The 22,071-nt window shown below is 44.2% G+C and overlaps 1 protein-coding gene across 2 annotated transcripts; it reads left to right on the forward strand.

Annotated features, from left to right (window-relative positions):
- The first annotated feature begins 1,002 nt into the window (after positions 1 to 1,002).
- On the forward strand, positions 1,003 to 14,807 carry IL1F10 (interleukin 1 family member 10). Of its 2 annotated transcripts, none has more exons than XM_001363480.4 (5): positions 1,003 to 1,249; positions 8,427 to 8,483; positions 11,751 to 11,836; positions 13,548 to 13,675; positions 14,595 to 14,807. In XM_001363480.4, the coding sequence occupies exons 2-5, from the start codon at positions 8,452 to 8,454 to the stop codon at positions 14,805 to 14,807; spliced, it is 459 nt and encodes a 152-aa protein (XP_001363517.2). In that variant the 5' UTR covers positions 1,003 to 1,249; positions 8,427 to 8,451. The 2 variants fall into 2 exon arrangements, with proteins under 2 accessions (XP_001363517.2, XP_056668186.1); XM_056812208.1 differs by lacking the exon at positions 1,003 to 1,249 and adding an exon at positions 3,096 to 3,211.
- The last annotated feature ends 7,264 nt before the right edge of the window (positions 14,808 to 22,071 follow it).

The raw sequence follows: 22,071 nt of genomic DNA on the forward strand, positions 1-22,071 counted from the left end.
AGCTATGTTTCATACATAGGACTAGCTAGGCTCAGGGACAAATAAGGCACAAAGCTAAAGTAGCTCAAATTTTTGAGAGACCAAAGAAGTTATTGAATCTAACATGCACAAGAAAGAGAATCCTTCCTTCAAAGTCACTAAGAAAAGTGGTATAGGGGCAGCTAGGTGGCTCAGTGGATAGGGATCCAGGTCTAGAGAATGGAGGTCTTGGTTTAAAATCTGACCCTAGATACTTCCTAGCTGTGTGACCCTGGCCAAGTCATTTTACCCTATTTGACCAGCCTTTACCACTCTCCTGCCTCAGAATGAGTAATTTTGATCTGGTTCAGGAATCTTTTAGGACATACTCAAGAGTTTTTCTTGGCACCACATGGCCTACAGCAGGGAGTTTGATGCCTTCAGCCCAGCCCAACCTGTCCTGAGCCAAGTTTCGCTTGGCTGCCTACACCATCATTAACAAGGGCTCCTCAGCCTTTGCTTGAAGGCTTCCAGTGAGGCAGAGCCCATTGCTTCTCCATTCTCCATTTCCCTTTTATATAGCTCTGATTGTCTGGAAATTACTCCTTACCTCAAACAAAAATCTGTCTCTGAACCTTTTACCCCCTGCTCATATTGTAAGACTTTACCTAGATCCCTATTAAATTTCACCTTCCTTAATTTGAGCCAACATTCTAAGCCTTTGATCTTCTGGAGTCCTGACCCAGTCGTTAAATTGGAAACCATCCGTTTTAATTGTGATAAACAGTCCCTGCCCTCAAGGAGTGTACAGCCTTATAAAGGGAGCTAAGACGTGCAAAGATAAAGTGAATACTCATGAATACGTGATACATTTCGAAGATGATTCCAAAGTGAGATATGATGAAGGAAAGATTCCTTCCAGCAGAATAAGTATATTCTGAAACTGTACATGATCCTCCTCACGCAAAGGCCATGAGAACTCTCTTTGCACCATTCTAATTTTAGTATAGGACCTATTATAAATCAGTTCCATAGACAATTCATTCATGATTGATATTATAAGAGAGCTGCCTTACTGGTTTTGCTGTTTCTGCCCATGATAGCATCAAGAGCAGTACCACCCACCATCTGTCAGCATCTCCACTTCTGGTTGTAACATGTATGCTATTTGAAAGATGTCAGGTGAAAAAACAGAGCAGTCTATCTGTCCAGGACTCTAGCTGCTGGGGCCAGGGTGAAGCAGGACAGTGGATGCCATTGTGCTGGTCAGCGCCACGATCTGGAGCAGCTGGTAAGAGAGCAGACGTGATTCTGCTCCCTCTTCTCTCTTTGAAAATCTTTCCTTTTTTTTTTTTCTTACAAGGAATGATTTATTTGGTTGGGAGGGGTGAGAGATGGCTTGAGAGGCAGGGAGGAGTGACGGATATCTCTTTAAGCAAGAGCAATATAAAAACAAAAGATAATAAAATAAGATAAAAAAGAGTGTGATTAGTCTTTGTCTTGGGAGAATACGGAAATAAAAGAATAAGGAAAAGATCACACATGTGTGCTCATGAGTGCATCTAGTAACTTTGCTTCTCATTTCTATCTCTGGCAAAGGAAGTTCAAGATCCATCATGGGAGGTTCTGAATAAAATGAAATCTACTGTGGTTCTCAGAAAATAACCTGATAATGTAGTGTAGTGGGAAGAACATTGGAATTGAATTTAGGAGATCTGGGTTCTTACATTGATCCTTACTAACTCTGATCTCAGACAGGTCACCTAGTCTCTCTGAGCCTCAGTTTCTTCATCTGCAGAAAAGTGGGGTCATTTTTCTCTGTTTAATGAATACCTACTATGTATAGAGCATGTGTTGGACAGTGGGAAAGATGCTGAGTTTAGAAAGGACTTGATCCCTACTCTCATGGATCTTGCAAAACTCATAACAATGGAGCTAAGAGATATAAGTAGTCACTTCAGAGTTTTTATAAAAACTTGGTTTTTGGTTTTGATTTTGGTTTGTGTGTGTGTGTGTGTGTGTGTGTGTGTGTGTGTGTGTGTGTGTGTGTATGCGCGTGCAAGAAAAGTGCTTTGTAAACCTTAAAACAAATTATAGCATTATTAATAGTTTGCCATAACCTGGACCTTTTCCACCTTTCAAGGCATCTTACACCTTACTTCTTCCCACATATTCTATGATATAGTGATGTTGGCATCCTTGCTTTACCCACACAAGATATGCCACCTCCCAAATCTGGACAGTTTCATTGACTGTTTCCCCTGCCTGGAATTCTCTCCATCCTTATCTCTGCCTCTAGGCTTTCCCTAGATTCTTTTAAGTGTTAGCTAAAACCCAAGAAGCTTTTCCCAAGTTCCCCTTGATTTAGTGTCTTCCATCTGAGATTATCTCCATTTTATCTTGGCTATATCTTGCTTGTAGATAGTTGTTGGAACACTACCATTTGAATGAGAGCTCCTTGAGGGCAGGGACTTTGCATCCTTGATACCTTGGTGCTTAGTACAGTCCCTGACACACACTAGGTACTTGATTCATTCCTTTTCATCCATCCATCTATCCATTTTCATTTGCTATCTTCCCATTGAGACCATGCAACACTTTCTGCAACTTGTGGAGAATGTGCAAATTCTACTGTCTGTCCCCTGGAAAAGACTAAGTGAAATGACATTGGAACTCATTTTTTGTTTGTGTACTGACATCTGTCTGACCTTGAGACCAATCAAAGATTGATCGGTTTTCTGTTCTCTCAGAATGTTCCCTGTAATTCCTTGACTTCCTCTGTCTCAGGATGCTGTGACTTGGGAGTAGAGGGAGCAGGTGAGGAGTAGAGACAGACTTAGAGATTTCCCCTTAAGAAAGTGGCCAGTGATACCCAAGCTCAAGACATGGAAAGAGAGAGCACAGGAGTGCGACTGGCTTGGCCATGCCATAACCCATATTTGTTTGACTACTGATGCCACCAATAATAACAACCATGATGGCAGGGCCAGGAGCAGGAACCTAAATGCTTGGGATCTCAACCTCGTAGCAAACATTCATTAATGCCCCCATCCCAGTTATTATCCCTAGTGACCCAGAAGAGTTGTGAAACCCTTGGATCTTTTTTTTGTTACCCTTCCTGAGTCAATTATAGGGGGAACAATTTGTTTGACCCACATTGACCAGGACCTATAAACACACTGGACAGACAGTGAAACAGTCAGACTGAGTTTCCAAGCACCAGGATTTAAGAGCTCTACATCAGGACCTACAGGTCAGTGGTGGCTAAGATGTGTGTGTGTGTGTGTGTGTGTGTGTGTGTGTGTGTCCTCTCAACACCATTCTTTCTGTCTCTGTTTCTATGCCTGTCTCTGTCTCCTCATTTCTCTTCTCTCCTTTCTCTATTTTTCTACCATTTCTATTTCTTTTCTGTCTCTTCTTTCCTTTTGGTCCTCAATTTCTCTTCTCTAATCCTATTCACTGTCTTCTCCATCCCTCCCTCTCTCTCTTTTACTCACATTTTCTCCTTCCTACTCTCTTTCTCTTCCTTTCCTCCCACTCTTTGACTCTATCTCTATCTATTTTACCCCCTCCATCCCTCTCTCCTCTCTTTGCTTTCTTCCTTTCTCCATCCCTCTCCGTCTTCCTCCCTCTTTCCTTCCCCCTCCAAATCTCTTCCTCTCTCTGTTATTCTGTCTCCCTTTCTCTCTTTGTCTCTATCCATCTATCTGTCCCTCTCACTCCTCTCTCTCCCTTTTCCTCTCCCTCCCTCTCCCCACATGTCTCTGTCTCTCTCTGTCTCTCTCTATTTCTCTCTGTCTCTGTCTCTCTGTTTCTCTGTTTCTCTCCCTCCCTCTCTCTCCTTCCTCAATGCCCATGCTTGTTCTCCTCCCTTTCTCATTCTTTCCTGGTAAACTTTAAACTTTTGAGCTCTATGGTAAAGCTAAAGAGAGGTCTTAGGAGATCTTGGAGTAGGCAAGGACAGACCAGAAACCAATTCAACTGAAGGTCAATGTTTCTGAAGTCTTTCTCATGGGATGCCAGCAGAGCACAATTTCTGGCAGATACAACCAAGGTAGAAAGGCTTTGAGTAATGACCAGGGAATGGATTATGTATCTTTTGTCTGAGTCGTCCCAGCACAATTTGAGGTGACTCATCTCCAGACTGTATCCAGGGTGAGGCTTTTATTGACTAAAGACAGAAGGCCTCAAATATCTTCTACTAAATGACAGAAGGGCCAGGAAGCACCCACAATGACGGAATTGTAGATCTGCGAAGTATGTGCCGGACAGGAAGACAAATGCCGTCAGAGATAAAGGGCGTTGTTTAGGGCTCTGTGACTGCAGTGGAAATAGAGGTAAAAGGATGTATCAGAGAGAAACTATGAAAGAAGAATTGACAGGGCTCTGATAAAAGTTTGGACCCCCATAAGGAGACAAGGATAGAGTCTATGCTAATGAGTTAGGTTGACTGAGGATCAACAGTGTGACCAATGACAGAAGCAGTGTCATGGTTCAGTAGAATGAGCACTAGATCAGAGATTTTAAAACCTGGGTTCAAATCCTGCTTCTGACAATTATAGCTAGTGACAATTATAACTGACAATTACAACAATTACAGCAATTACAACCAGGCAATTCATTTAATCTTCCTGGCCTTTGGTTTCCACAACTGTAAAATGAAACAGATTAGACTCTTGAGTTCCTTTCCAGCTCTTGATTTATGATGTTGGGAGGTAGGTAGCACAATGGATAGCACAATGGACCTGGAGTCAGGAACAATCAAGTTCAAATCCAGCCTCAGACACTTATTAGTCATGTGACTCTAGGTAATTCATTCAGTTTCTGTCTGCCTTAGCTTCCTCAGATGAAAAATAGGGATGATGTCAGCTCCTTCATCCCAAATATGTCCTGATATTCAAATGAGATAACACTTTAAAGCTGTTTAGTAATGTTCTTGGTATTTAGTTGGTGATTAATAAATGTTTATTCTCCCCCCCCCCTTCCATAGGAAATAGAGAAATTGGGGCAAGGAGTTAGTTTTTTTAAAAAACCTTATCTTCCATCTTAGAATCAATACTAAGTAGCAGTTCCAAGACAGAAGAGTTGTAAGGACTAAATAATTGGGCTTTAATGACTTACCCAGGGTCATACAGCTAGGAAGTGCCTGAGGCCAGGTTTGAACCCAAGATATTCCATCTCTAGGTCTAGCTTTCTATTCACTGAACCACCTAACTACCCCAGGGATTTTGTTTTAAGGGCTGCTAGGTGGCACAGTGGATATAACACCTAGCCTGGAGTTAGGAAGATTCATTTTCCTGAGTTTATCTCTGGCCTCAGATACTTACTGGCTGTGTGACCCTGGACAAGTCACTTAATTTTGTTTCCCTTAGTTTCTTCATCTGTAAAGTGATCTGGAGAAGGAAATGGCAAACAACTCCAGGGTCTTCCAAGAGAAGCCCAAACAGTATCACAAAGAGTTGGCTAGCACAGAACAGGGGGGAAAATATTGTGTTTGATTTCTGAACATGTTGAGTCATAGATATTGCCAGGAGATCTGAATGCAGAATTTTAGTGGGAAGATGAAGAAGTCATGGATGAAGAAGAGTTTCCATTGAAATAATATCTCAAGAGAAATGGGAAGACCAAAGTGTTAATGATCATATATTAATCACACATTCATATGGCATTTTTAGAGCTCCCAAAACACTTTCAGAGACATATATTTTGATTCTTAGGACATTCTTGTGACATAAGTAGAAAGTAGCCAGTGAGGTATGAATACGCCCATTATATAATGAAAATGAGGAAATGGATTCTTAGTGATTTGCCCAAAGTCCCACATCTAATAAGAATGGATTTAGGCTGAAACCTTGCTTTAATTCTAGAGAAATGTGTCTTATCTGACTAAGGTTCCCCATGTCCTACAATAGGAAAGTCAGTCCTGGGCGTGAATTGCTGCCCCTCCTAATACATTCCTTGGTGACATGCTACTACACATACTCAAATACAGGCATATATGCATTCTGCACCCTTCATTCTTTTCGATTTCTTTCTCTCCTTGCTTGTGGAGAATCAGATACTTATTAGGACAGGCTTCTTTTCTCATACTTCTGCCTTGTGGGTCAATTTTGCAGCTTGGGGCCATCTTCCTTTTTTTGATTGATTGATGCTCCTCTTTTTAGCCATACCCACTATACCGAGCTATGTCTCCTACCCCCAACACCAACACTGACTCATCCATTTTTGTGAACACCCAAGGGATTCACCTAAATTTCCTCTCTCCTGTGTGCTGTGTAGGTCCATCTGAAATGTGATCACTTTAGAGAAAAGACTAAGGGTGGGACAGAGTTGTAAGTTATTATGGACTGGTAAGGGTGGGACAGAGTTGTTATTATGGACTGGGGGAGTGGTGGAAGCAGAATGGGAGAATAATATGGGGGGGGGGGGGTAACAAAAGGATGCTTTTGTGAAAAGGAAACCTTACAACAAATATGATAGCTCTAAGGCTAGAAGGGATCTCAGAGGTCATCTAGCCCAAACCACTCATTTACAAATAAGGAAACTGAAGCTAGGAGAATTGAAATGATTTACACACCCCCCCCCCAAGATCATACAGGTAATAAGCATCAGAAGCAGATTTAAACTTAGGAACTTTAATGCCGCAAACAGTCCTTTTTCCATGACATCATGTGGTCTGTCATCTTTGGATTCCTCAGATTTAGAGCTAAAGGGATCTTAAGAGGTTGCCTAGATTTCTTTTAAAAAGGAGGAAACTGAGGCTTGGGGAGTTTATGTTACTGACCCAAGTTTAATCAGTAAATTAGAGCAGTCGGGAGGACTAAGGCTCAGCTCTCTTGACTCCCACTCTAGTGCTCCAAAACACACTGATTTCCCTAATTTTAAATACACACCAATCAGGGCCAATTATAATATAGATTTCTGCATCTCAACCCTACTAGAGCTAGAGCCCTCTAGTTCTCTTTGAGCCAGAATGGAGACCAGTTGGATTTCTCTTCTTAAAACCTTTGACAGAACAGTTGCCACCTCCAGTCATGATGTTCCAAGCTCATCTCTTGTAATTTACCAATTTTCAGTCATATCTTGGCATTTCAGTTGACAAAAAGCAGGTCTCTCATCTCTCCTCTCCTGCATCTTTCCCTCTCCACACAACCAGGGACTAGGGGCATAGCCACCTTTTCCTGGATGCTTACACACAGCCAGGACCTGGACCCAGGGGAAAGAGTCAAGACAGGGAGAAGGAAGTCAAGATTCACAGCTGTGCCTACCCCTGCTACCCACACCCCAAATCCCTTCCTGATCTCTATTCTCCAGGAATCAGGAATTTTAGGGTTAATCAAGGATGTGAATGAAAGAGCATCATGTCCAACTTGAGGAAACTGAGACTTGGAGGACTAAAGGGACTTCGTCTAAGTTAACAAAGCTAGTATGTGGGGGGGATGCAGAGTTTAAAAGCAAGAGCTCACATTTTTCTAATAATGCCTGATGGTTTACAAAGGGCTTTCATTCTAACTGTGAGGCAGGAATATAGGTATTAAATTCTCAGTTTACAGATAAGGAAATTGAGGCTCAGAGAGATCTCCAGTCTTGCCTGGGGTTAGGTAATAGCTGTCTGTTTAAGATGGTCCTCAAAACAAGGTCTTCAGAGAGGGTCAGAGGGAGAAAGAGTCAGACATGGGGACAAACAGAATCAGACAGAGACACCAAGGGACAGAGATGGGAAGAGGGAGGAACAGACAGAGGGAGAAGTGAGGGAGGGAAAGAGGAGAAATAGACACACAAACAGATTTAGACAAACTCAAAGACAAATAGAAAATGGCAGGGAGAGACAGACACAGAGAGACGATGACAAAGAGATAATGGGAGGGATGGAGGGAAAAAAGGAGGGGAGAGAGGAAAAAGGGATAGAGAGAGGGAAAGGGGACAGAGAGAAGTAGGGAAGGAGAGAGAGAGTGACAGAGACCCTACCCTGAAGACACTTACTCTTTATTGGGGGAAACAAGTCCCCAAATATGTACAAATAAAGACAGAGGAGTTCTAATGACTGGAGAGATGAGGAAGGGGCTTTTGTAGGAGACAATATTTGAACTGAGCATCTAAGTGAGCTACAGATTCCAAAAGGTGGAGATGTGGAAGAGGCGCACAAAGGTGTGAAAGGACGAGACGGGATTTCATGTGTTGGGCACTGTGGGAAGGTCAGTTTGGCTGGAATCTAGAGTGCCTAAGCAGGCATAATGTGTATTTAAATTGGGGGGGGGTCAACTGGAGGCAGATTGTGAAGTGCTTTACAGGGCAGGGTTTGCACTTTTCATTTGGAGGTCATACATGTTCATTAATCCCTCACCACTGCCAGCTGATCTCAGTGTATACGGGGACCTAGAAATCCCAGATGTGTAGATGGTCAGGTCCCCAGGCTTCCCAATGCCTTCCTTTCCTAACTAGAGCTTTCTCTTCCTTTCCTTTCTCAGGGGCCTTCCTCCTTAGACCACAGAGATGTGTTCCCTCCCCATGGCCCGGTACTTTGTGTAAGTTTGTCCACTTTCCTCGGCCTTTGTGAAGATTCAGGGGGCCACAAGAGCTGGCTGTCATGTGTCTGAAGGCTGTCACGTACAGAAGGGATCAGACTCATTCCATCTGGGCACAAAAGGGCAAAACCAGAGCTTCCAAGAGGAAAATGGAGGCTTCACCATCAGGAAAAAACATCTCAGGGAGAATGTCCCAAAGTGGAGTGGCCTTCTTTGAGTGGCAGATGTTTTCCGTTCCCCAGAGGTCTTCAGGCATAGACTAAATAATCCCTTGGCCAGCGTCTCCCAATAGGAATTCCTTTCATATATGAGTTGAATTAACTGGCCACTGCAGATCCCATTTAACCCTCAAATCCCACGACTGCAAAAACCAAAGAAATAGGAGCCAGATCTTAGCCACAAGGAGCTTACATTGGCTCATAGGGGAACATGAGTCACAAATTAGCTAAATGACGGCTGGACCTGAATGAATAAGTCAATTAAAAAGATCTCTATGAAGCAGGGAAATTCTAATGGGTGTTCTGGTATCACTTCCTGGTCTAGTCTCCCTGTGCAAGCTCTGCAGAAAGCCTCGGTAGTAATAGGACTTTGACTCAAAATGGGTAAGTGAAACTGACTTTAGCACCCATAGGTGTTAGCCAGGGCCAATGTCTGGTTAGAGGAACCCCATGAGGAAATGGCTAGAATCTTGCTTCAGCACCTTTAGAAGGAATGAGGAATTCTTCTGAGATCCTTCTGAGGCATGATTCATGCAACATGGGACTCCCCCAATGGCCAAAAGTAACCATGGGCATTACTTTGATGTTTCTCACAGCCTTTTCCTCTTTCTCCTCTCTTCCAAAGCCCTGTATTTATCTTCTGGGCCTGTTATTATGGCACAATGTGGGCCTTAAATGATTTTGAAGGGAACCTTGGCCATCTCCAGTGAGATTTCTTTAGCCACAGGAAAGCCCTTGGCCAAGCAAAGTTGAGAAGCAAAGCTGGACCAGCCATGATCTACCATGACACAACACCTCATCCATTCTTAGGTAGAATTCAGGAACATGCCAGAAAAAAAAGCTGAGACAGACAAATCTGGGAACAGCCCAACCAGTCCAAATTCTTATCAATTCTGCAGGGAGAATGAATTTCTACCCTGGGGTAGTTCTAGATGTGTTTCTAGATTGTTGAGATGGGGAGGGATAAGGCAGAAAGTCCAGTCCCTGCAATCACAGCTACAAAAATGTCTACATGAAGGGAAGTCGTCTTATATGAACAGGCTAGCAATAGTTGGCTAGTTCTGGGTGCTATATTGGAGACCCAGTGAGGAAAAGGTGCAAATCTCTCTGAGGAGGACAACCAGGAGCTCTAATGGATAGGAAGATGAAAATGGATTCAGTAAGATCTGAAGTCAAATCTAGACTCACTTATTCTCCATGCGACCCATTATTTCACCCCGAAAGTCACTTAACCTCTATTTGTCTGTTTCCTGATCTGTAAAATGGGGATGATAATAGTAACTACCTCTCAGAGCTCCTGTGAGGATTATTTGTAAAGTGTTTTGCAGCCATTAAAGCCCTGTGTAATGCTAGCTATTATTAATAAATGGATTTTGAACCCTTGACATGTAAGAATCAGACAAAGGAGCTCAGGCTGTGCAACCTGGGGCAGAGAAGTCTCAGAGCATCTGTGTCCAAGCATTTGAAGGAATTCACCCACGGAAGATCTGTTTGATCTGTTTGGCCCCAGAAAGAAGAATCAGGAGTATTGGATTGACATTGTCAAGAAGCAAACTTGGACCTGAGGGTAGCAAAGGCTTCCTGACAACGAGAGCTATTCAAAGTAGAGTGTTCTGTCTCTGAGTAATGGGTTTCCACTCCCTGGAGGTCCTGGGACAGAGACTGGAGGACCAGTTGCTGGGTATTGTCTAAAGGAGATTCCTTTTCTCGTATGGGTTGAATCAGATAGTTACAGAACTGAAGTCCTTTCTAATTCTCAAATTTTGTGCTTCTGTTTTTCATCCAAGCCATCACCTCCATTTTGTGGAGAAGGCAAGGCTTTTATTGTTATTGGATCATTTTTCAGTAATGAAACTTATTGTTCAGTTGTGTCTGACTCTTTGTGACCCCATTTGGAACGTTCTTAGCAGAGATGCTAGAGCAGTTTGCCATTTCCTTCTGCAGCTCATTTTACAGATGAGAAAACTGAGGTAAACTGGCTTCAATGACTTGCCCAGGGTGTCTGAGCTAGTGTCTGGCTCAGGAAGCTGAGTCTTCATGGCCCAGCATCCTATCCATTGTGTCACCTAACTGAGCCAGAATGTAAACCTAGACTTTCTTACTCTTCCCATTATTGGTATAGTCTATTACCTCTGGAGTCAGAGGTCCTAGGTTCAAATCCTTCCCCTCAGCTTTAATAGTTTGAGTGACCCTGGACCAATACCTTAGCCTCTTGGCTCTAGATTTCACCATTTTCCAGATGAGGAGGTGGGGTTCAGTTCTGGGTACCCCATAGACTCTGAGGTCTCTTCCAGTTCTGAATCTATGCTCTTCTGACAAGTTGCTTCTGAAAGTTGTTCTCTTTCTATCGTGTCTCCTTCCATTGAGAGGGAACAAGGAGTAGCCACTCCCCTTTCTCCCAAGATTGAGGATTATTCAGCTTTTGGGATTACAGTTTAAACCCAGTTGAAGGTGAGCAGAGCATTTGTGTATTAGAGTTGAAGGCTTGGAGTCAGAGGACCTGGGTTCAAATGATTCCTTCAACACTTACTGCCTGAGGGACTTGGTGAAGTAACCTGCTTGGTCTGGATTCATCTGTAAAATCAATGGGTTGGACAGATGAAAAAGCTGAGGCATCTGAAGGGCAAGGAATTTATCTTTGGTCACATGTTGAGTCAATGGCTAAGTCAGGACATGAACTTCCCAGGCCCGTGTTCTTGATGAATTGGGATATCTGCTTCAGTGTATGGGGCAGGGAGGGGAAAGGGCAGCCGGGTGGCACAGTGGCCTCATATTCTAGCTGTGTGACCCTGGGTAAATCACTTCAACCCTGTTTGCCTCAGTTTCCTCCTTTGTAAAATGAACTGGAGAAGGAAATGAAAAACCATTCTGGGATCTTTGCCAACAAAATCCCAAATGGGGTCATGAAGAGTCAGGCATGACTGAACAATACCAACAACATGGTTAAAAAGGGGAGCCTTGACAGGCTTTGGGGTGGAATAGTATGTGACTACATAGATGTGGTTGGGGCGTGGTATTTGGGTCTAATGCTAACCTGAACATATTTCAGAATTAAGGATGCCGAACAGAAGCCTTTATACTTGAGGAATGATCAGCTCCTAGTAGGAGATCCGAACTCGGAGTTCTATGGTGCAGGTGAGAAGCTCCAGGCATTCTAGGCCACCCACCTGGCCTTCCCCTCTTCCCCTCCTCCCACCAAACTGGAGCCAACATCATCCTTTACAGGTACAAGAGAAGCTTTGAGGCGCCACAAGGATGTGGACAAAACCTGCCATATTCTTTGTTTGGGGCACAAGTCTACTTTAATTAAATTATTTTAGCTCCAGGGAGACCCAGGAAAGAGAAAGACAGAGTGAAACAGACTGGCAAATAGACAGGCAGGCAGGCAGGCAGACAGGCAGAGAAACTGACAGAGACAGAGAAAGACCAACACAGACACAAAACCACACAGAATCATTTATAGAGACAGAGGGAGGGAGAGGGAGAGAAAAGGAGTGCCAGTGACAGAGTAACAGAGGGAAGGGGAAGAAGGGAATTCCAGGGAGAAAGAGAAGAGGGGAAGAGAAGGGAGGGAAGGAGAGAGACAGAGAGAGAGAGAGAGAGAGAGAGAGAGAGAATGGGAGGGAAGGAATAATAAAGGAAGAGAGGGAAACAGAGAAAGGGAAGAGGGAGAGGGAGAAGGAGGGGAAGGGAGGGAAAGGGAAAAGAAAAAGGAGAAATGGGGAGAGAGAGAGAGAGAGAGAGAGAGAGAGAGAGAGAGAGAGAGAGAGAGAGAAGAGAAAGAGAGAGATTGAGAGAGATGTAAAAGGGCAGAGTTTCTCCATGCTTTTGAAATCCTCTCTGACTGTTTTGAATTCAATTGAAAGTATACAGGGACAACCAGGTGGGTCAGTGAATTGAGAGTCAGGCCTAAAGACAGGAGGTCCTGGGTTCAAACCTGACCTTAGACACTTCCTAGTGTGATCCTGGGCAAGTCACTTACCTCCCACTGCCTGGCCTTTATTGCTCATCTGCCTTGGAATCAATACACAGTATTGATTCTAAAATGGAAGGTAAGAGTTTAAAAAAGAAAGTATCCCCAAACAATGACATGACCCCATGATAAAACTGACAAAACTCAGGGGAAAATTCAGGTTGACTATTTGGAATTCACTTGATAGAATAATCACTTAAAACGACAGAGAATCTTAGTGAATTATTTCCCCAAAACGTTCAGTGCTGTGAAGGGTGGAGACAGGGAATGCCCTTAAGGTGGTTCAGCTTCATCTGGTTCCTCCCCCAATCCACCTTCCTAGCTTTAGGATCCCTTCCTAACCTCTGACCCAGTTTTCCACTCAGAAACTGGTTAGACCTTTGATAAGAATGAAGTAAAAGATTTTCTTGGAAATCACCATTTTGGAATTGATAGCTAACCAGACTGATAAGAGGTTCTCATTCCCTGGGAACAAGGACTTCACACAAGGATTTTCCTAATGCTCTTTTGTAAGACAAAGCCTGAAGAGGGAATGGGGTGCAGGAAGCCCAGAAAACCTCCACCACAAGCTTTACAGGAAACCAGCTTGGAGACATTCTCCCCCCAATCACTGATCCCGGCAGGTCCCACCTGACCTGCCAGGTTTGGCTGGACAGGGACATCTCTGTCCCAATACTGGGCAAAGGACACCTCATTCTTTCTGCCTAGAGTAGCCCAGGAAAGCAATGGAGCTCCCTGCCAAGCCTTATGAAGCAGGTCTGGGGAAGCGTACCTCGTCTGAGGAAGGGCCAACGCTGCCCAGGTTCTTGCCTTTGTCGCAGTGATCACTTCGGCTCCCTTCCATCTCTAAGCTCCCTTTCTCTTTTCTCTTAGAGAAGGTCTGCGTGCTTCCCAATAGATCCCTCGATCGGAACAAGTTCCCCATCATTATGGGCATTCAGGATGGATCTCGATGCTTAGCATGTGTAGAATCAGGAGAGGGTCCTTTGCTACAGTTGGAGGTGAGTATGTTCCAGGTCCCCTGAGATCCCATCATCTGAGTCTGATAAGATCTGCCTCCCAGTCTCAAGTTCTTTCTCTGATGTTAGGGTACCTCCTTTAGTATGTGGGGAAAAGGAGAGGGTGACGAGCTTTGGGGTAGAGGTTCCCTATTCCTAGTCTTCCCATCTCCTACACTCCAACTGGGAGAGAAATAGCAGGGTCTCCATTTTCTCCTGCCCCCCTCTCCATCCACATAATAGCAATACCTTCCTTCTTTAAAAGATAACCCTCCCTACTGTGTGACCCTGGGCAAGTCACTTAACCCCCATTGCCTAACCCTTACCACTCTTCTGCCTTGGAGCCAATACACAGTATTGACTCCAAGATGGAAGGTAAGGGTTTAAAAAAAAAAAGATAACCCTCCCAAGACAGTCAGGTGACACAGTGGATAGAGCCCCAGGCCTGCAAATGGGAGCTCCTGGGTTCAAATGAGGACTCAGACATCTCCTAGCTGTGTGACCCTGGGAAAGTCACTTAACCCCCATTGCCTAGCCCTTACCACTCTTCTGCCTTGGCACCAAAAGCTAATATTAATTATCTTAAACCCTTACCTTCCATCTTTGAATCAGTACTATATGTGGATTTTAAGGCAGAAGAGGGCTAGGCAATGGGAGTTGTGACTTGACTAGGACTGCACAGCTAGGAAGTGCCCAAGGCCATATTTGAACCTCAGACCTCCCATCTCTAGGCCTGGCTCTCTATCCATCGAGCCTCGTATCCATTCTAAGACAAAAGGTAAGAATTAAAAAATAAAAAGATCACCATTCCCAAGAGCCCTTTCTTTATTTCTTTCTGAGTGCCAATTCCTCTACTCCCCAACCCAAAGAGACACTCTGCCCCAATAACCTCCCTTTGATAAAGTATCCCTTTCTCCCATAGGATGTGAACATCGAGGAGCTGTATAAGGGTGGGGAGGAGGCCACCCGTTTCACCTTCTTCAGGAGCAGCTCTGGCTCTACCTTCCAGCTAGAGTCAGCCGCCTGGCCAGGTTGGTTCCTTGAGGCTCCAACAGAGCCCCAGGAGCCAGTCAAACTCACCAAGGAGAGCGAGCCATCCCCCAGAACACAGTTCTATTTTGAGCAGAGTCGGTAGGAGTGGGGAGGCCAGTGCTATGAATTCCCAGCCCCAGTGCCCAGCTTGTAGACTCTGCTTTTTATCTCTGGGCAAAGCTCCTCTCTGGAGCCTTAGTGTGTGAACCTTTGTAGAATGGGAATGAGTCAATCTCCTTTAGGGCCTATGATGGGTAGGGAGGTGGGGTTTGCATATATCAAGAACATCATCCTTCATCTTTTGATGGATGAACCCAACATCTCCCCTGCATTTGGTCCCAGTTTTCTCAGAGTAAGAGTCCACTGAGACTCAGTTTTTCCAATACTTTAAGGCCTTCCAGTTCCAGAAAGAATAGCCCTGGAGCCTAGAACTATGCTCTACTCACCCAGGTCCATTCAAGAGTCTCATGTTCTGTCCATATCAAACTCTTTTGCCAAGCAAGCAATCAATATACTCGTGCCCAAGGACTTTTTGAGTGCCTACTTGTTGGTGAGGGAAGACAATCTCTGCTATGGACGGGTTGGATTTAAGGTGATGGTGAAACATCACTTCAGTGGATTCAAGTTCTCAAGGAACTCAAGAATGGGTCTTCTAGGAAGAACTGGAAAAAGAGAAGTATAGCTCAGGAGAGAGGGTAGGGACCTGTAAAATTTAAAATTATATCTTAAATAATAAAAAATTATATTTTAGGAGGTTTGTTAAATGACCATTAGAAATCAAGGAATAAAGAAGATACAAAATAAAAACCACGTGCCCATGGCTGATCAGTCATGTCAAAATCCCTACCTTACCATGCCACCAAGATTGCTGCACCATGCCAAAGAGAGTGTTGGAGGAGTTACAGCCAGTTATATGCCAATAACGTGATCTCGCCAATGTGGAGATGCAGGAGAGATTATAGGGGATTTTGGGAAATACTAAGGACTTCTGGGGAACAGAGGCAAAGGTTCAAAATCTCCATTTGTACAGACCAGAGAGACAGATTCACCAGGTCAGAGGTGAGAGTTGAACATAGGGGAGAAGAGAGGAAATCAGGGTCCAAGAAAGTCTCAGGTAGGGTACATGAGGTAGGAAGGACAGAGTAAAAAGAGTCTTTATGGAAAGGGAGAAGTAGAACTGGCCAGCGTTCACAAATTAGCTAGTTCATCTGCTTCATAGCCAAATAGCATTTTGCTCTCTAAAGTTTGTTTTGAACCCCCTATCCTCTGCCTTAGAATTTTGTATTGGTTCTAGGACAGAAGATCAATAAGGGCTAGCAATGGGCATTAAATGACTTGCCCAGGGTCACACAGCTAGGAAATGTCCCAGACCAGATTTGAACCCAGGATCTCTTGTCTCTAGACCTGACTCTCTATCCACTGAGCTACTTGGCTTCCCACCCCCCTCCAATATTTTTTTAAGGTGAGAATGGGACAGACCAAGGATGTGGGCATTCAGTCTACCACTTACAGAGCTTGGTGAGGGGTCAGGACATTTGTTTTCAACATTGTTGCTTTGGGTCTACATCGGTGATTTCCTACGTGTAAACAATTCAGTACATGAAAACTCCCTTGACTGATGCTGACTGGCAAGTGCATATCTGAGTAAGTTCCTCAAGAATAAATGTCATTCCTGATTCGTCCCTTGTCTGGGCATCTCAGAGCTCTTCCTTTAGGATGGAAATCCCTTCATTCTGAGTGTTGACAGGAGGGTCCAGGAGAAGATCAGCCTTGTTGCCCGTCTCATTTCCACCCAGTCGGAAGGCAGCGGCCACCTCTGTGCCACACCAGTCTTGGGCCCCTGCTTGCAGCAAGTGCAGGGCCTTGTTAGGGAGGATAGAGGAGACAGCAAGGAGGTTCAAGGGTACGCATAAGTCCTTGGGAAGAAGGGCGCAGAAGTGCGCAATTCTCTACAATCTCAGCAGAGACTGCGCTAAGACCCATGAGGGAGCAGGACATATTCTGGCATTCGGAGGAATCTACGTTTAAGAAGCACTTCATAGCTGGGCTGAACACGGGCTACGAAGGAAGCAAGAAAGCTCCTGGCCTCTCGGAGCTCGCCTGTCTACTAGGGAGGCGATACGCTAACCCCTGCATACGCCAGAAGGCTGGCCAAGGACGTCAGAGGGATTAGGAAGGGCTTCCTGAGATGTTAGTGGGAATTTGAAGAAAGTTGGGGAGTCACGAGGCAGAGAGGCGGAGGGACAGACAACCAGAGGCAGAAGGTGGACTTTCTTGAGGGCGGAACAATCCATTAATGGCAGAGAGGCACAAGCACGGAGAGCCCAGCGACCCAGGCAATTTACACGGGCAGCTCTACAAGGCTTCCCTCTGGTGACATTATCGTGCTGCTCCCCCTAGATGTCATTTCTCTTGCTGCTCAGCGCACTCCTGGGAGGTTTGCTAGTCCCAGTCAGGTAGCTCTTTCGCTCCAGGATAAGAACCAGACGGACTAATTCCGATCTTATCCCCCAGGATAACTAATCTGACTGCTTCTTTGTTCTCTGGCTATTTACTGAACTGGAGCTGAACAGAGATGGGGGCAGGAAAGAGGTCTTCAAAAGGCAAGTGCCTTGGGCCCTCCGCTAAAGCCAAGGCTAGCCTGCAAACCCTCCCCGTCTGGCATTTCCCTTCTAGGCTGGCTAATTCTAGGCTAAATCCACGAAGGGCTAAGTCTCTAGGTGACGCTGGCCAAAGATGAGGGAGGGGTCTGGCTTCAGGACCGATCGCGTCCCCCCTCAAGGCTAACGCTGAGGGAAACGGAGAACTCGATCAGGTCCACGGAGGTCTCGATTTTCTCGGTGGGATGATTTTCAGGTCTCAACAGATCTCCGGATTAGCTGGAAATCTTCACAGGAATGGTTTTACTAGGAGTCTCGGCGCTCCCTCCCTCCTCAGAGTCCCAGAGCCCCCCAAACCCCTGAGTTCCCAGAGCAACCCCCATCAGGGACTGTTGAACTCCCAGAACCCCCTGCTTCCAGATTCTTTTCTGTTCCTCAACATTCTATGGTATTTTCTTGCAAAACCCTTCTCTCCTTACTGGATAAGTATCTCCTCTGAAAGAAACCAGGCTTTGTGGGATTGGAAAAGAAGAGAGAAAACTCTTTTGCCTATTGGGTGAGGGAACATACCCTCTCAAGGGCTGGTTCCTTTCTCCATCACTGATTCTCTTGTGGGCTGCCAAAACTCACACTTCTCAGGGGCATCTCTTACCTGGACTAATACCTTGCAAATTGTTTTACTGCTCACTAATTCCATCCAGTTTGATCAGAGTTAAAAGGGTAAGAAAGAAAACATTTATTTATACTGAGACTATATAATAGACATATAAATAATATAAATTAATAATGTAGTATAGTACAATATAATATAGTATAGTACAATATAATATAGTATAATAATATAATGTAATACAATTTAGTATCATGTAATATAGTATAATATAATACAATATAATACAGTATAATACAATAGAGCATAATATAATACAGCATAGTATAATATAATACAACAAAGTATAAGATGATACAGTAATATAATATAGAATAATATAATATAACATAGTATAATACAATAATATAATATTGTATAATACAGTATAGTAATATAATACAATATAATAATATATAAAAGACATATATAATAGGGGATAGATCAGTGGCTCAGTGGATAGAGAGCCAGGGTTAGAGAAGGGAAGTCCTAGATTCAAATCCAATAACACATTTCCTGGCTGTGTGATCCTGGACAAGTCATTTAGCCCCAGTTGCCTAGCCTTTACCACTCTTCTGCCTTGGAATCTATACTTAGTATTGATTCTAAGATAGAAGATGAGATTTTAAAAAATGGTTTTGACCTCTTAGATTCCCTGAATGTCTCTGGGACTCCAGAGGGCTCATGGGCCACACCTTGAGAACCCTACCTCTAATACAACATTGCTGTTATAAACAAGCTGTTATAAACCTCTAATACAACATTGCTGTTATAAACAAGCTGGGCTCCTGACTGCTCCCTACATAGACCATGCTCATCGTTTCTTTTTTCCAATATCAAACCTTTAACCAGGAATTCAGGTACACATAGAAATGCAATTAATCTCAAACTGGGTAGGGTTAAGGGGAAAGGAGGGTGTAGACCTGACTACACCTGTGCATAGTTAAAGGCGATCACTTCAAAGATCCCAAAAGCCAATGAGTTTGAGAAGGTTGAAGGTGGCTGGGATTCAAGACAGGCAGGGTGGAGAAGACTTGTGAGCCAAGCACCAAGCTATATGTTTTGTCTAGACTTGTGATTTCGCCTTTGAACACCCACAGATCAGGAGTTCTTAGCCTGTTTTTAAGTCATGAGATTCTTCAGTGACAATCTATGAAGCCTGTGATGTTTAGAATCATGATTTTAAATACATTAAATTAAATATGTAGGATTATAAATAAAATTAATTAGACTGGGTTATCCATCATCTCTAAACCATTTTCTTTCTAATATAAATATACTTTACTTCCTAAAGTGGCAAATATTGCTAAATCTAACCAAAAAAAAACAAAACCTTGGTGGGGAGATGCTCAACAGTTTTTCAGACTTAAAAACAATCACAAATCAAAAACGTTGAGAACCACTGTGTTACAGAATATTTGGAAACTCAGCCTCAAGTGAGGGAGGAAGGAGGAAGAGAGGAATGGAGGAGCCTTGAATGCCAACCTAAATTGTTTGAACTTGATTCTATAGGGAACCATTAGAGTGGTGGTAGTAGTCTCTCGGTAACCGAGGATGACGATTATCTTTGGGCGTTTTTGTGCACAAAGACACTTGTGCATGAAGATTTAAGTGGAAAAGTCAATGCACAGAGACAGTCCCACTCTCTCAGCGTTGGAAGCCTGGGTCCAGTGGTAAGAAGAGTCGTTACACCTGGAGACTTCCTCAGCTGCATTGGATGGCCGTGTTGTCCTTTGTGCTCCAACATGCCCTGAGCACTCCACACTACCTTGCTGTGTCGCCCTCTCAGCCGTTGAACCTTCTTATTGGTTTCTTCCGCCTGTTCCGCCAAAGCAGTCTTCACATGCTGGGTGAGCAAAGCCCTGGTTCACCAGGGGTCGATGACCCGATGGCTACCCTCACAAGGTTTAGCCGGCCTGTCGAAGCCGTTGCCTGGGGTGTGGCCGCTGCCACATGCTAGCAGCTACAGGTAGCCACAAGTGAGAGCTGGGTGTCAGGTGAGGGTCAGAGGCTGGAGAGCTGCCCTAGGAGGGCATGACAAGCCCTCCATACCAAAGATATTACTCCTTCCTGAGCACCCCATATACACCATTAGAGTATGGCAACCATATACTAAGTAGGGGAGAGGACTTTAGACGATACTTAGGGGTGGGTCTTTTGTGCTGAAGGGGGAGATATATACTTTTAAATTTTTTAAGGGTGAAAGAGCACAAGAAGCCACTTCTGGAAATTGGCTAGGGGTCTGGTAACCTGGGGATTGGACTGGCCTGCCTTGTTGATGTCCAATTTCAGCTTTGACAGATGAGACAATGAGGACTAGATGATCTCTTATGGTTTCTTCCCTCTCTGACATGCTCAGACTCCAGGATTCTAAATCCAAAGCTGGTGGTTCCCCTCCTCTTCCCTCCCTATCCTGCTCTTTCACTTTCTCACCCCTTCTCTGAGAAATCTTGGTTCAGAGAAGAACTGTACCCCCCCCCCCCAACTCGTCTTCTTAGGTCCTGCACTGCTGACTTTGGGCTGCAGGTGGGGATAGAGACCACCCTAAATGAGATCTTGGCTTTTAGCTCCTCATCAATGATCCCATGAGACACCAGGCACAGGGATATGTTAACTGGTTTATTGTTTCCAGCTTCTTCTGCCTTTCAAGCAAGATGAAGTCGAAAAACCAAGACAGAGAGCAGGAACGTCTTTCATATTCTCAGAAGGACATGATGCTTCTGGGAAGTGAGATCTAGCAAAGCCCCCAAATCTCTCCACTTTTCCAGGTTATCCTCATCCTAACCTCCCTGTGACTCAGCCCATGTGTCCCCAAATCTACTTGCCCCCATGCTCACTGGCCATACCCTATCTTTCCTAGGACACTAAGCCCATCATTCTGGATAAAGGCTCAGTGGGTCATATATATATATATATGTATACCCTTAGATTCTTGGACATGCTAACTTTGTCCCCCTTTGGATATTTATTCCCTCTAACTCTATTAAAGGCAGCAAGGTGGCTCAGTGGATAAAGCACTGGGCCTGGAATCAAGAAGACCTAAGTTCAAATCCAGCCTCAGACACTCATTAGCTGTGTGATCCTAGGCAAGTCACTTAACCTCTATTTTCCCCCAATCCACTGGATTGAGAAATGGCAAAGCACTCCAGTATCTTTGCCAGGAAAACCCTTTACATAATTAGGAAGAGTCCAGCACAACTGAATAACTGAATAACACCCTACCATGTTCTCACAACATCCCTCCTCCCTGGAAAAGTTCCATATTCTCCTTCCTAGAACTCTTATGCTGTCTTTGAAGTAGGACTGTCAGTGAAGTATCAGCTGGCATGTCCAATAAGCCTGGAGTTTAGTCATTCCTTGAAATTCAAAATCCTTCCCATTCTGTGAAACACACACACACACACACACACACACACACACACACACACACGCACACGCAAATGCACATGTACATGCAAGCAGATCTGTGGGCCCATAGTTAAAAGAGCTAAGATGGTGCAGTGAGATGGGATGAGAGGAAGATTCTATAGCCAAAGGATCATAAACCTAGAGTTAGAAGCGGCCTTATAGGACGTCCATTCTAATCAATTCTTTCATTTTACAGAAATGGAGACTGAGGCCCAGAAAAATTAAGTGAGTTGTCCAAGGTGGCAAAGTGGATCAATGGCAGTTAGAATTGGTTCATGGACTCCAGATCAAGAACTCTCTGCTATACCATGTTACTTCTGGATTTAATTAGGACCATTATAGAGACCACCATGGAAGAGTGAAAAGAACCCTGTGTTTAATGTCAGAAGATCTAGGTTCAAATCCATCCTCTGTTATGCACTTTCTGTGAGACCTTGGGCAAGTCACTCCCTCTCCGAACCTTTGTTTCTTTACCTTAAATGTAAAAAGGGGGAAATCTGATCTCTAAGGACCCTTTTAGTTCTAAATGTATGACCCTAACCCTACTCTAATGTAGACCATAGGCACCCCTCTTGGAGTCAAGTTTGTCAACCAGCTGATTCACTGGCTCTAGCAAGAACAAGTACTCAGGGCAGACTGTGGGAACTCCCTTCAGGCCATAAGTCAGGACTTGACATGAAATGGCACTCATCCAGGGGATTAGTTTTGCA

The sequence above is a fragment of the Monodelphis domestica genome, chromosome 1, assembly GCF_027887165.1.
Source record: "Monodelphis domestica isolate mMonDom1 chromosome 1, mMonDom1.pri, whole genome shotgun sequence".
In the NCBI taxonomy this organism is placed as follows: Eukaryota; Metazoa; Chordata; class Mammalia; order Didelphimorphia; family Didelphidae; genus Monodelphis; species Monodelphis domestica.

Excerpts from the sequence above, each read along its gene's own strand:
- IL1F10 (XM_001363480.4), top strand. The coding sequence starts at position 8,452 with ATGTGTTCCCTCCCCATGGCCCGGTACTTTGT. Across the intron at positions 8,484-11,750 it reads CCCATGGCCCGGTACTTTGT|AATTAAGGATGCCGAACAGA; the intron begins GTAAGTTTGTCC and ends AACATATTTCAG. Across the intron at positions 13,676-14,594 it reads GTCCTTTGCTACAGTTGGAG|GATGTGAACATCGAGGAGCT; the intron begins GTGAGTATGTTC and ends TTTCTCCCATAG.